The sequence below is a fragment of the Pagrus pagrus genome, assembly GCF_965226575.1.
Source record: "Pagrus pagrus genome assembly, chromosome: 23".
NCBI classification, from domain to species: domain Eukaryota; kingdom Metazoa; phylum Chordata; class Actinopteri; order Spariformes; family Sparidae; genus Pagrus; species Pagrus pagrus.
The window spans coordinates 23,286,273-23,300,604 of NC_140205.1; the positions used below are offsets into that span (position 1 = coordinate 23,286,273).

Sequence of the window (14,332 nt, forward strand, 5' to 3'; positions counted from 1 at the left end):
AAGTTTGTATTTCTATTTGTTACATTTGTGAGATTAAATATTAAAAATCACACCACATCCCATCTGCCCATTAAGAGGATTAACACAGGGGAATTTATGTGCAAAGTGGAAAAGTAGGGGGATCTCTTCTGCTTCAATTTCATCAGCGATCAAGAACGCATGCGCAGTTTCTTCAGCCATAGCTATCCGAACGTGTTGTGCAAACTACAGATAGCCTACAGATGGATCTGACAGGATGTAAATATTTCTGTGACTTCCTGTATATTCTTTGACGGCGGCTGGAAACTGTCCGACTTGACTGCAGCTTTTTGCCACTGCCCCCTGCTGCTGCCGCCTGGTCTCGTCCACCTTCCAGGCGAGGCGCAGTTCATCTCGAACGAGCCTAGTTTCTGTCGGGGATACCTACATTGGCACGACACCTGTCTAAGAGTCTAGGGATCGGTATATGCCGCTGAGCAGGTGGTTTATGCCGCTGAGCAGCAATCGACATACCTTTGGCCACTTTTAGATCTCGGCGCTACTGGGAAACTGTCCGACTTGACTGCAGCTTTTTGCCACTGCCCCCTGCTGCTGCTGCCGCCTGGTCTCGTCCACCTTCCAGGCGAGGCACAGTTCATCGCGAACGAGCCTATTTACATAAAAAAAAACAACCTGTCCATAGCTTTATTGCGCAGCCTCTTAACGTCAGTGCTTCCGTATTCTTCAGGACCCGGAGCAACTACCGTCTGTAGATCAAACTGAGAAACCGATAAAGTCAAACGATGAGTAGTGAAAAATACCCCAGGTCTTCTATTGAAGACGACTTCAACTATGGCACAAATGTTGCTTCAGCCAGTGTCCAGATACGTATGGGTAAGTCAAGTAATGTATGGGTTGTAGTGCAACAGCACCCTGCCTCTTGCCACGTTAGCTGTTATCGCTAGTTAGTTAACACTAATATACGACAGTTACTGTAGAAAGATAATATAGGCTACAGCCAATATACTGTTGATATTATAGCCATTGTTAATAGCCATTGATCACCTTGGTTTTTACAGCTGGCTGGATAGCACTGGCTAAATAGGGTTAGCTTATAGTTAGCTAGGGTGACCATATTTGGATTACCAAAAACCAGGGCACTCGGCCCAGCAATGAGATATGATACCCAAAATTTACTCAGATGCCTTAAAATGAACATACATTTAAAGTATGCCTCCTCTGTATGGATAATGAAATGTATATATTACAAACAAAATACTATCTATAACCAAAGACACACATTCAGACATGCTTATTATAAGTTTAAAAAACAACGAATGAAAAAATGATAGAAATAATGTCTCCTGTATTAGAAAAATAAATAATAATAAATAACTGAAAAATACCTCTGCTATATTAGTAATCCAACTACTACACTCACCTCGCACACTTTTTTTAATGTTTTTCGGTGTCCATGTGGGCTTTGAGGTCTAAGGCACCCCCATTGGACACCGAAACATAGGTACCGGGTTTGCACACGGTGCACAAAGCCTCCCACTTGTCCCTACCGACGGTAAGTGGGGGATTTCTTTTGTAGCTCATCGTTAAATGTGCATTTACGCATGATGATGCAGGTCACATGCAGCGTCAATTTAATGGCCCAATGAAAACCAGGACATTTCACCACTTTATAAAAAACTCCCGGGACGGCCAGGACAGGACATGAAAACAGGACATGTCCTGGGAAAACAGGACGTTTGGTCACCCTAAGTTAGCGAAATCATTGCGGTGTCAACGTTGTTAGCACTGATAAATGGTTATACACAAGTACTATAAAAAGCATTGTTACATGATGTTGATAGCTTGAAGTCCCACCTGTAGTGTTACCAATTACTTTAACGAACTGCAGCCCACATTGGTCAAAACTCAGCATTACCATTACTGCAAAATATTGAGCTGTTACCATGTTCAAACGTATAAGTAACCGTTATCTCTGGTCCATATTGAATGATTTGTTACGTTAAAGCAAGCTGATGGTATTTTCTCAAACATAAACACACAATTCGTTGACTGTGTTTGAAAAATGTGTACAGAGAAGGCTGATGGTTAAGCTACTGTAATGCTGTCCCTCTGCTGCTGTCTTTGTTGATCAGATTTCCTAAGGAAGGTGTACACACTTCTGAGCCTGCAAATAATTCTAACCACAGCCACCTCTGCCCTCTTCATGTTCTCTCAGACCATCAAGGAGTTTGTCCATGCCAGGTGAGGATGGTCAAGTTATTATCTAACCAAGATGTGAGCGACTGTATATCAAGATAAGAAACGACAGCCTCATGGCCCACTTAACAGTAGAAGCTTAGGGAACCATGAACCTTTTCATCATGAAAACCCGCCAACAACAACCAACAGCCACAGTTCTTACAACTGTATCTAATGTGTTGTCACCTATTAGATTGTCAAAATTAGAATTTAACAGCTTAAATCCCGGAGAAACTTTGTTGTGTCCAGTTACATAACCGTATTGTGAGTTTTCTCAATGTCTAACCAAGATGTGCTTTAGAGGGGAATTAGAAATGGGTATAGTCTTTGCAATGCAGACTTTCAGTATTAACTGTCAAGCAGACAAAACGTTTTTTTAGTTAGTCATCATTATTAGCTAATGGCTATGACATTTTATGTAGCATACATTAGCCTTCTGGCTAACAAACTGATTTAAGTGACTGCATCTCCCGACAATACACCACAGTTGAATTTCAGCCTTACATTGTTGAAACAGAGCAGCTAATATTACCACAGGAAGACCAACAAGTTAGGAGTCTGCTTAGTGTGATGCCTGTTTGTTTCTTCAGCATCCAAAATATTCCTCCACTGCTGATTTATATAAAATATCCTCATCATGGTTTCTTGGCCTCTTGCCATTACCTGCCTGGTGCTAGCACTGTTAGGATTCTTTTGGAGGAGGTGCGCTTGACAGACAGACAGGTCAACACAGACATGCCATAGGAATTCTAAAATAGAGGCTTACTTTAAAGCTGATGATATGGTTTGATGTTTTCTACTTGCATCAATCATATTGGATGGATAAACTGATCCAGATCTATGGATTGTTATGCGCCTAGTCTGTGGTGGTGACCATGAGTGCTGAGAACAATTCATATTATCTTATAAATTACACATCAATATCCATATGCAAATCTGTACATTGTTACAATTGTTCATTACACCTAACTTGAAAAGAAATGGTAAATGTACTCGCATTTACACAGCGCTTTTCTAGTTTGCTGACCAGTCAAAGCACTTTACAACACAAGCCACATTCACACACATAATCATACATTGGCAACAGAGGCTGCCATGCAAGGTGCTGATCTGCTCACCATAAGCATCATAGTGTTTCCTGTCCACAATACTTCTATGCTCAGCAATTGACATAAACTCGCACAACAATGAAAGCAATTTTGCAAATTGATAGATTCTACTCCCTTAACAGTGGAGTTGAATTTATAATGTATGTCTCAACAGTAGGTTCATTATCCAACATAATGTTGCATAAAGAAATGAAAGTTTATAACTCCAGTTGGGGTTACAGGCCTTGTTAATGAGGCTAGTTGCAGATTGGAAGAGAGGTTTTGCTCCTGATGGACCGCAGCCTCCTGCCAGAGGGGAGAGTCTCAAAAATTTGTGTCCAGGATAGGAGGGGTCGACAACAATCTCACCTGCCGACTCAGGATCCTTGAGGTGTACAGGTCCTGGAGGGGTGGCAGATTGCAGCCGATCACCTTCTCAGCAGAGTGAATGATAGGCTGTAGTCTGCCCTTGTCCCCGGCAGTGGCAGCAGCGCACCAGTTTTTGATGGAGGAAGTATGGATGGAATCGATGATGGCAGTGTAGAAGTGTGCCATCATCGTCTTTGGCAGGCTGAATTTCTTCAACTTTTTTGATGAGAGAGCTGATGTTCAACTCCCATGTCAGATCCTGGGAAATGATGGTGCCAAGGAAGCGGTAGGACTCCATCGTGTTGAAGGTTGACCGACACACCCCTGATCCGTGCCTCCAGCTTTTCCATTCACACAGACGCTGTCTCACCTCTGCTGTGGCTCTGGTCATACCTCCGGAGGCAGAGCAGAGCTGCAGCAAAACTGTCCCCCCTCCTCGCATCTGTAACTTTCACATAGATGGCGAGGCGGAATATCGGCACATGATTCCTGCACTGAAAAGGGCAGTGTGAATGGGGCTATCAAGGATAATGACTTGACTTTTTTGTATTAGCTTTTACTTAAAGTGAAACTCTCACTTTTGTATTTTTCGATTTGAACATCTCATGTATTTTTTTGAGAGAAATGCTGAATAAATGCATCATGTTTTCAAACTCAAAAATAATCGTTTAAATAATCGTGATTTCAATATTGACCAAAATAAAAAATAAATAAATAATGATTTTTTCCTTAATCGAGCAGCCCTACTCCAGCATGTCTTCCTCTCCTCAGGCGTTTAACTGCATGAGTAAAGGTGAGCGCACCTTTGACTGAATGTCCAATAATTCCACTGTTAAACAGAGAAATGTCGTAAAATAAGTCCACTGGAGTTGTTCCCCTGATGTTCATGAGCTCTTCTCTGTTAAAAGAGCTCCGGGTATCAAAGCAGAAGACAGACTTTGTAACCAAAACAAGACAAAACACCAAAATTCCTTGCAACCAGACATAAGCCAGGAGCAGCACTAAATTCAAGATGGATTAACATGGTTCTCATCCCGGCCTTTTTCCTGTCCTTCCTTGGGCACTCCAGGTTGAAAGAAGCTGGAGGCAGTGTTCATCTCAAAGTCTGCTGCTGTTAATCTAAAGCCCACACTTTCTTCTCAGATGCTGATGAATTTATTTCTGCAATAAGTAAAATGAGTTTTAGCAACAAAGCCAAAAAATCCCTGTTAAAAAAACAAAAATGTAGTGAAATGTAGCTACCGGCCAGTCCATCTGCATGTGCTGCCATTGCCATGACCAACTAAAGTATGTGTTTTTGTATGTATGGTTCTATCTGACTATCTTATTTCTTCCTCAGTCCTGCTGTGGTTTTGGTTTCGGCTCTGGGCTCCCTGGTTCTTCTGCTGTTCCTGGCCATTTACAGACACCAACATCCAGTCAATTTCTACCTGCTGCTAGTATTTGTAAGCCTCTGTTGTTTCCAGCCTATTAAATAGTTCATTGTTTTATCTCACAGGCTTAGTGTTATGGAACATTACATTTAGATGAGCTGTTTAGTGATTAGTTGCATATTAATTGCACATTTTTTATCTGTTCTAAATGTACCTTAAAGGGATATTTTTCAAGTTAATCAAGTTAATACTCTTATCAACATAGGAGTGGAAAAATATGCTTGCTTTATGCAAATGTAGGTTTGGTATTATTGCAACATTCCAAAACAATGACAAATACTGTCCAGAATATTCTCCAGAATAACTTCAAACGTACAACATGCTCAAAAAATAAGCTGAAAGCATAACATGGCAAAGTCAAGTCCAACAAGCAACAACAGATGAGCATACTGACCTGAATGTAACATTCCATAGTAATACTTACACAATGTTGTCCAACTTTACACTTGTAAAGTTTAACCAAACAATGTTAATTGGCCTGCAAGCTGAAGCCAGCCACTTAGCTATCGCTGTTGGAAGTTTGTCACATGTAGAGTTGTCCAGGCATTGTCCAGCTGTGTGCTTGGCCAGCAAGTGGTATTTGAGACTCAATGTACTCCAGTGGTAACATCAGTTCACATCGACAGTAAATGCAAATAACTTGTTCTTGCTGAGAGAACCATCTGGCAGGGCTTTGAAGCTGAACTTGCCATTCAAAAGACCGTTTTTCTTTATCCATTTCTGCTCAATGAGGTTTTTTTGCCATCCACAACATTACTGCTGCATTACTTGCTGATTTCCCAAACTATGGAGCGGACGGAACGCATGTGCATTAACAAAACACCAAAAAAAACAACAGTACTAAGAGGAATTTGCATTAATGCAAAGCCCTAATATTTACCCCTTAAATGTATTTCTGTATTAACCATTTTCATTTGTTGATGCTATGTTTGTGGCTCAGTGACTGTAACCTTTACAGTAATTGGTTATTTAATAATAGCAGCTAGCTTTTTAGCATTTCAGTGACACTGTTGTGTGTTGTTTTCAGACTCTACTGGAAGCAGTTTCTGTGGCCACAGCTTGTAAGTATTTTTTAATTAAGAGTCTTTCATTACCATCCTTTGAACCTGTTTGCGAATTGTCCTGACTGTAGAGTTTTTCTCTCTACAGTGACCTTTTATGAATATTCCACTGTACTGCAAGCCCTGTTCCTGACCTGTGCTGTGTTTGTTGGACTGACAGCCTACACCTTCCAGTCCAAGAGAGACTTCAGCAAAATGGGAGCAGGGTGAGTGTGTCCTAGCTGCTGCTCACTGCTGAGAGTCTGCACAGAGTTTTTATCAAAACTGTTGTATTCTTTCATTTCGGAGGAAGCCACCATCAGATTTGTACCATTTTTGCACTTTCCCATTGCCTGTGGACGAGTTCGCATTTCTATTTTTTTCCTGGTGTGTCACGTACTAAGTCACGAATGTACCAGAAAACAGTAGAAAGCAGCAAATCATAACTCATCAGACTGCATCCAAAAAGACATCAGAACTTGTTGAGTCAATTCTTAATCAAGAACATTCTGAATTAGACACATCATTCATTGTCGGAGCTGTTGGTGGAAGAAGTTAAGGAGTGCTTCTCTGTTGAGAGTTGTACTTGCACAGTGCTGATCAGGCAGCTGGCTGAGAGTTGTATGTAGTCTGGTAAACTCCCTCCAGTGATGTCACTCAGTGGCTAAAATGTATTGTGGGATAATGCAGGCACCGGGTTTTAGGAAGGGAGAAGAATATGTAGAATGAAGCAGCTAGTACGGGTTTTAAATTATTTGTTTTTAAGCTCTCCATAATGAGTCAAACAGTTTTACAGGAGTGCAATAGACCAGTGGACTACTTTTCAAAACCTGGTGTCTGCATTACCCACAGTGCAAATTAGCTTCTGAGTGACATTACTTGAGGCAGTTTATCAAATTACATGCAGCTTCCTCTGGAGCCAATTAAGTTTTTATTCTATTATCTCACATATGTAGAAGTACTCCCCAAGACCTGTAGACTCATTGTAATGTGGAATTATACATTAGCTTAAATTCATGTCATTGCATCAGATCCGTGACTTCTGAATAGTCATTTTAAGCTGGAATGAATTGCGTTTGTACTTTTTTCCATTGAAGACAAAAGTCAGATGTCAGAGGGTTTTTTTTGTACCGTATGAAAGGGATATTATAGTATCTGATCTGTTTTGTCCCTCCAGACTGTTCGCCTGCCTGTGGATCCTAGTAATTGCAAGCTTCATGAGGGTAAGTATGTGCCTGGCAGTAATGTGTTTGTATTATGAAAGAAAAAAAACCATTAGAATAAGTGAAAGGAAGAGAGATATAAAAAACGAAGAAGTATGCATTCAGACTAGGTATGTGCAGTAGTCACATTGAATAATGTGATGTCATGCTACAACTTTTTTTTTTATGTCTGATACGAATGTAAAACCTGCATAGTTCTCATTTTTCCATGACTAATCTACAAGAGAAGTCCGTCCTATATTACATATTTATTCCTTTTTAAGGGTTCTTGGCTATACTGAGTTTGTTGCTTGTGAATGACATGCACACGCTGCATACAAAGTCAACCACAATCATTCTTGATCAATTTATCAAACAAAACAGGATCTTTGGTTGTATGATAAAATGCACTCCCCTTCAAAATCGTCTGCATCATTTTTGAATCTGGAGGAACGGCCTGTCTTGTTTTGGTTTTTTTTGCAATTTATGTTGCAGAAAATTTAAATATCCCTATATCAGTTCTTTTCAATATGGTGCAGACCTAATTCAGACAGAAAACAGCACTTAAGGGGCTGTGTAACTGCAGGTGTGTTGCCACAGGTAAAATGTGATCCAGGAAGTCAGGTGTGAGTAGGGGTGTAACCATACAACGATGTCGCGGCTTGGCAGGCACATCGCTACAGGGGGTCACTGTTTGGTACCATTTTTGGTACAAAAAAAAAGTGACAAAAAATCCCAAATGCATAAGGCTAGGTTTCTTTTCATTAATTTAGAATTTTTAAAAATTGTCTGAAAAAGATAATAACAAAAGCAAGCAAATGATTAGCAGACCTCAGGTATTCAGGAAACTTGTTCCATAGGTGCAGAGCACAGAAACCAAAAGATGCCACCTTGCTTATTAGTGTATTAAGCAGTAAATAGTGAACATATACTCTAACATAAGTCATATTGTTATGCAGGGCCGAAAAACAAATGTAAACATAAGATAAATGCTAATTAATTTGTTAATGTCTTTGGCCCTGTCTGCTTTCACATCTAGAGGCTGCTTTAAAACAGTGGGGATGTTGTGTTTATTCATTTATTTATTTTTTGCCTCAACTTTGACATATCTGGATTATGCTGTCTGTGAGTGTGTTCAGCGTACTCTACTCACATATAGCTGTCAAACAATGCTGACATACTGTCCTCGTCCATACCACCACTAGCTCTCTTAAAATAGTTTTCAGTGTTTTTAAATGATTAATTCACAATCAGAATATCAATGAATGCAGAGGGAAATAATGAATAAATAATATAAACCCTTTCTGCAAGTTGTAATGGTTACTGTGCCTCTGAGCAGACAAAGGTCACAGTACAGAATACTTGTTATTCATGAGCAGGTGTTTGTTAAACAACAACAGAGAAAATCACAAGCACAGTTTGAACTTTATGGTTGTGGGTTCACAATACAAAGCTAGAGGAAATTTAATGTGTGTAACAGAAGCTTGGTTTGCAGGAAAAATAATAATCAGGATTTCAGCGGGTGCATAATATCCCAACTAATATGTGAAATAGGTGATTAAAATTGTGAAAAAAAATGAAATAAGAGCTGAACCTGCACAAACCGCAATACTAGACAGCAAAGCAGATCCCAGCTTTTAGAGTTTCTCCAGAGATGAGCCTTTGAAAAAAAAAAAGGATCATCCAGCAAAACTGTTTGGCTTCCACTTTAAAGAAATTTAAACTGGTAAAGAGTATTGGATTGGTTAAAATCTAGGACACAGCCAGCAGGTAAAATATTGCAGACGCATAGGATAATTGCAAAATAAATTATATCTTTATTTTAACCCATCTGTAAATTCAAGTTAATCACAGTCTAATTTCCAAGTGTAGGCCTAAACTATGTTGCCTATAATTTAAATCACTGATTACACTATAACCTGCAAGACACACGTTTGCTTTTATCACGGTGGTGATGCAAGGGTCACAGTTACCCGTTATCCATGGACACTGCAGAAAATCTGTGGATTGGGAGGTCTAGGTCTACACATGGACAACTGGTGGGTGAAATAATACATCTCATTAATGAGGAAAACATTACATGGCCTGCACGACGAGCAGCAGAAACCAAGTGCGTCTTTGCGTTAAATGAGCTGTGTGTTATTATACCCGAGGCACATCAGTTTAACTTCATTTATTATTTAAATTTCCAAACAATCCTTAGTTCTGTGTTTTTATTAAACAACAAATGTAGGCCTAGCTAATGTTTAAATCTGGCAAGGGGCTGTGTACAGACAAATTCATCTAAAGTCTCTAAAGCTGTTAAAGTCAACAGAGCTGGATCAGCTATCATCAGAAATGGACGTCGCTTCATGTGACGCTTCAGAGGAAAGGACGTCCCAATTTCTCTTTTAAACATGCTTCTTCCTTTTCTCTCTCCTCCCATGGTTTCCTCACACCTCTCCCCAAATCCTTGGTGGGAGGGACTAAGATGTAAGGAAACGATGCAAGTGAGGAAAACATGGATGCAATTTATGTGAAATAGGATGTACCCACAGTCTTCTTAATTTCATTTCTTCTGCTGCTGCTTTTGTTGTGTTATGGCAGCTGGAAAGCAGTTTTAAGGGGCATTGGGGCCACTTACTGGATTGGAGGGTGGATCAGACCAGTTATTGTCTCTCCCACTGATATGTACTCTAGCCATATGACAGTCGGATAGACGTATTTGTCATATGATTGCATGTACCGGACCTTTACGTCCATACTGATATGTACTGTTGCACCCCTAGATGTGAGTTGCAGATTCATGAGTCTCCAGGCTTATCTGACACCAAAACACTGTGCACATTACACACAACAGTAAAGCTGTAAAGAGAGGCCTTCCTCTTCATCTTGCATCATGCTGACTCTGGTCTGTCTACAGTTCTTCTTCAACAATGACGGCACAGAGCTGGTCCTGGCTGGAGCAGGGGCTCTCATCTTCTGCGGTTTCATCATCTACGACACCAACCTGCTTATGAAACAGCTCTCCCCTGAGGAACACATCCTGGCCTCCATCAACCTCTACCTGGACGTTGTAAACCTTTTCCTGCACACTCTGCGTCTCCTCGACTCCTTGAAGAAACACTGAAGAGCCAATACCAATTTAAATTTCTCTATTCAGCTATAACAGCTGTTGTCAATCCTAATAGCCCCACTGGAAACCCTCAGAAATTACTTTGTATTAATTACCCTGTGTTCATGTGAGTGTTAATGGCCTTAGAAGTGGCTTTAGCTGCATGTCGAAGTGTCCTTGGGCAAGACACAGTGGATTTGTGAATGCCTAAGCATAGAAATATCACGGGGCACTTTCGCTAGGAAGCGCTTTATCCTGTACGAATGTGCTTGTGATGAGGTGAATGTGACAAGTGTTGTAAAGCGCTTTGACTGGCCGGTATACCAGGTACACCAGTCCAATATTGAAAAAAACCTATCTGAGCTTGGTGAACTCTCTTTACAGGTACTACATGTACATATACTCCATGCTTGGGTTTATTTCACCCAACTTTTGTTTGTACCAGATTGTGCTGTTGTATTAAGATATATATCAAAACAAAATATATTCATCATGTTATGAGACAGCTCAGGGAGTTAACTACCTGATTTGATATCGAGCCCCCTTGCACCCCCAAATAGCCTAATTTAAACTTACCATATGTTTTCCATCAGGACTACCTAAAAACATGGTATTTCGCCCAAGGGCGGTGCCTTACGTCCTGTGCCACACACATTGTTGTTTGCCTGATTCACTTTTCGTTGGCTCAAGACGAGTCACTTGTAACTTCATCCAAAGGTGATTTGTATTTTTGGTGATCATAGCAGCTCCTCTTCCAAGTGAAACAACAAGTGAACATTTATTTATTATTCTAATCCAGGCCATATCATTTTCTTAACCTAACCGATTATTTCCATTGCCTAAACCTAACCAAACTGCAACTGAAAAGTGGAACTACATTCACAAAGTCTAATAGTAAAACACCATAAAAAAGTGTACATGAAGGATGCAAACTCCACAATCCACTTGATCAGCTCATCATTCTAAATGCCACGTAATGGAACATTTTCATACTATATCACCTTAAGACCTACCTTTCCAAACAGTTTTCCACCAGAAAACTTCTGATAAACCACCTGAATGGTCTTACAACACAGAATATCCCATGCTCATAGATGCACAATTTATTGAAAAATAACGTGCATGGGCTGAGGCGGTCACAAAGCTTGCTGAAGTGTGCACTGCTACATCCTCCCAAACGACTCACAACCGGGCGAAATACCGAGTTTTTAGGGCGTCTCGTTTTTGGTCCCAACCAGCCACTTTCCATCAGATTAATCTGAGGGAGTATTTCAGGCAGGACAGTGAATGTGAGATTAAGTTAAAAATAAACTGCAAAGGAGCTCTATTGGAGTAATTAGATTGGGCTTGTTTTTTATCTTTTCATGGGGTTTGTTGACAATGTCTTTCACAAAGTGGTGAACTTCGCCCCATCCTTGCTTGTGAACAAAGGCCTGTCATACCCAGTCATGATACTATCACCTATTATGAGACCAATTAACCCGTTTATCTGTGGAATGTTTGTTTTGCTGGCAGCAAATTCAGAATAAGCATATAGTATTTACAAAAATAATAAGGTTGATTAGGTAAAACATTAAATATATTTTCTTTCTACTGTTTTGCCCCGTCAATGTGTATGTCAAGAAGAATTGGCAAATTATCACATTCTGTTTTATTTGTTTACACAGCCTCTCAAATGATTTGGGATTTGGTGTTGTATATAATGTATATATTGTGTTAATAGTGTTATTGCCCAGGTTCACCAGTTTGGTACAATACACTTGATGGAATTGTGGGGCACACATGCCCTGGTCTGGAAGTTTTGTGCTTGTTAAAATAACATTAAAGCAACACTAGGTAGTTTTTCAACCTCAAAATAATGTTTCTAAACTCAGTTAAGTGGTAGAATAACGGTTAATAGGATGATCGGTGATGCCTCTGCAGCCTGAGGGGGGTCGCGCCAGCAGAAACTGCACTGTGTAACTTCCCTAAGCGGGTAGGTACATACCTGACGTAAAGAAGTCTAGTGCGACCTGCTTTACGAGACGTTTATTCATCGGTGGATTTAGCCAGCAGCTACTTACATTTTTTGAAAACCAACGCCATGGCCGGGCCAGCTAAAAAAGTCAAGAAGGTATTGTCTGAGGAGGCGAAGAAAAGACAAAGAGAAAGTGATAGAACAGGAGCCCGGACACGGATAAATATTAGACCAGCTAACACTCGGTGGCGCGAGCTGAGAGAAGAAATGGGTTTCACGACTGATTGCGACCTAGCCTTGATGCTACTGGATTTGTAAGTCATATATTACATATATACATATTTATTATCTTACCAACTTTTACTTTGAGTTGATCTGTTGTTATGTGGTGTTCATTGGGGCACTCTTTGTCCACAGTTTATAACCGTAAAAAAAGCCCGGAGATAATCTAATGCTGTCCGTTTCGATAGCTTGCATGTTTTCATGTAGTGACTGTAAACGATGACTAACTTACTAAAACACTATGAACGTCTTGTCTTGAAAAGTTGCGGATTCCTTAGTTCATGCAGATAATCAACGTAATTGTTGAACAGTGTGGTCGGGAGGTAACATTAGGCTATTGTTGTTATCGGTAATGTTAGCATGCTACTTAGCTACTGTTGTCGTACCGAGTTGGTTGTAGTTATTACACCAAACATAACGTCACAACTTGCGATTGTATTCAGTTACTCCCATAAACATAGTTATATTTTCAGACATTACTAAACGCATTCACGCCCAAGCGTCGTGTTTTGGAAGTAACTCGGTGCATTCACTATAACCAACTCGGTATGAGAATAATTCTAGCATGCTAATGTGCTGTGCAGCCTATAAGCTAACAAACTACCAGCTGCTATCTCTGAATCTAGCTTGTTGTTGGCACATGATTGAGGTTTCATGTTTCCAAACGAGGCTTCGTGATTCACCGGCTCCGTCAACAAATTCACGTGTATTAATTTTCCCCAGGGATGCTCATACTGTGACCATATTTACGACACTGGTAACAGATAATTGCGCTTCTCAACCAGCCAGGGGTAGTAATGAGTCCAAACTACCTAGTGTTGCTTTAACTAACAGAAAAAGTGAGCTGGTAGGGCATGATTTTAGGCATTAGTGGACACTAACAGATTAAGTTGGTAGTATGTTTTCAATGTATTTTCCAGCAGTAACTCTCTCAGACTGAATTATTGTTGTTTTCTATGTTGTCAAAAATAATAGTTTATATTCCATCAGTGAGCTGCCGTCCTTAGTATCACTGAACTCCTCTGATGTCCCACATCTGTTAATGGTGTTCAATAGCAAGAAGATGTTAATTTAAATGAAGTTAAAATGCATGTCTGGGCTTATTAATATCTGTGGTTGTACATACTTTTATGGTGTCTGGTGTACTGTTAAACTGTTCTTAATAAATGTGTAAGAAAAAAGACTACATTTAATGTTTTCTTTTTATAAAAAAACAGTTCTGCAAGTTCAAAATTGACAATTGGTTTTGCATTCAAATAACAGCTGATAGGTCTTTCTGTCATTTTGTTCTGTTGATTAATTGTTCTGTCTTTGCTATTGTTCAGGTGTTTTATTTTTTTTGATTAAGTTTTATAGTTTTATAACATAGTTTATAGTTTTTAATGAAGTGATTATCAGATGTAGTGTTGTCATTGAACACAAGATATAGCATTAATTCAGGAAATGCATATGGTTAAGCTGCGGCAGAGTAAGCGCCAACACCTTTGCAGGCTCTGATTAAAAGTAGTTTAAATGTGTAAATATATCATGAGCACACATCATTGCCTTGGCCCAACCCCCAAAAAGCAAATATAAAGACAAAAGTAAGCAGGTAGGCGAGATTACAAATTAGGCATTTTTTGATGTGAATCAAGTCAGCTCAGTCAGATG

At 39.9% G+C, this 14,332-nt stretch overlaps 1 protein-coding gene across 1 annotated transcript; it reads left to right on the forward strand.

The window, feature by feature from the left end:
- Positions 1 to 218: 218 nt before the first annotated feature.
- tmbim4 (transmembrane BAX inhibitor motif containing 4) lies at positions 219 to 13,868 on the forward strand. Its single transcript, XM_084345155.1, has 7 exons — positions 219 to 852; positions 2,112 to 2,220; positions 5,014 to 5,119; positions 6,135 to 6,168; positions 6,257 to 6,374; positions 7,325 to 7,370; positions 10,252 to 13,868. Exons 1-7 carry the CDS (start codon positions 762 to 764, stop codon positions 10,456 to 10,458), a joined length of 711 nt encoding a protein of 236 aa, XP_084201281.1. The 5' UTR covers positions 219 to 761; the 3' UTR covers positions 10,459 to 13,868.
- The last annotated feature ends 464 nt before the right edge of the window (positions 13,869 to 14,332 follow it).

Bases quoted from the DNA above. Each gene is read 5' to 3' on its own strand.
- tmbim4 (XM_084345155.1), top strand. From the start codon at position 762: ATGAGTAGTGAAAAATACCCCAGGTCTTCTATTGAAGACGACTTCAAC. The intron at 6,169-6,256 runs GTAAGTATTTTT...TTCTCTCTACAG, and splicing joins AGTTTCTGTGGCCACAGCTT to TGACCTTTTATGAATATTCC. The intron at 6,375-7,324 runs GTGAGTGTGTCC...TTGTCCCTCCAG, and splicing joins TTCAGCAAAATGGGAGCAGG to ACTGTTCGCCTGCCTGTGGA.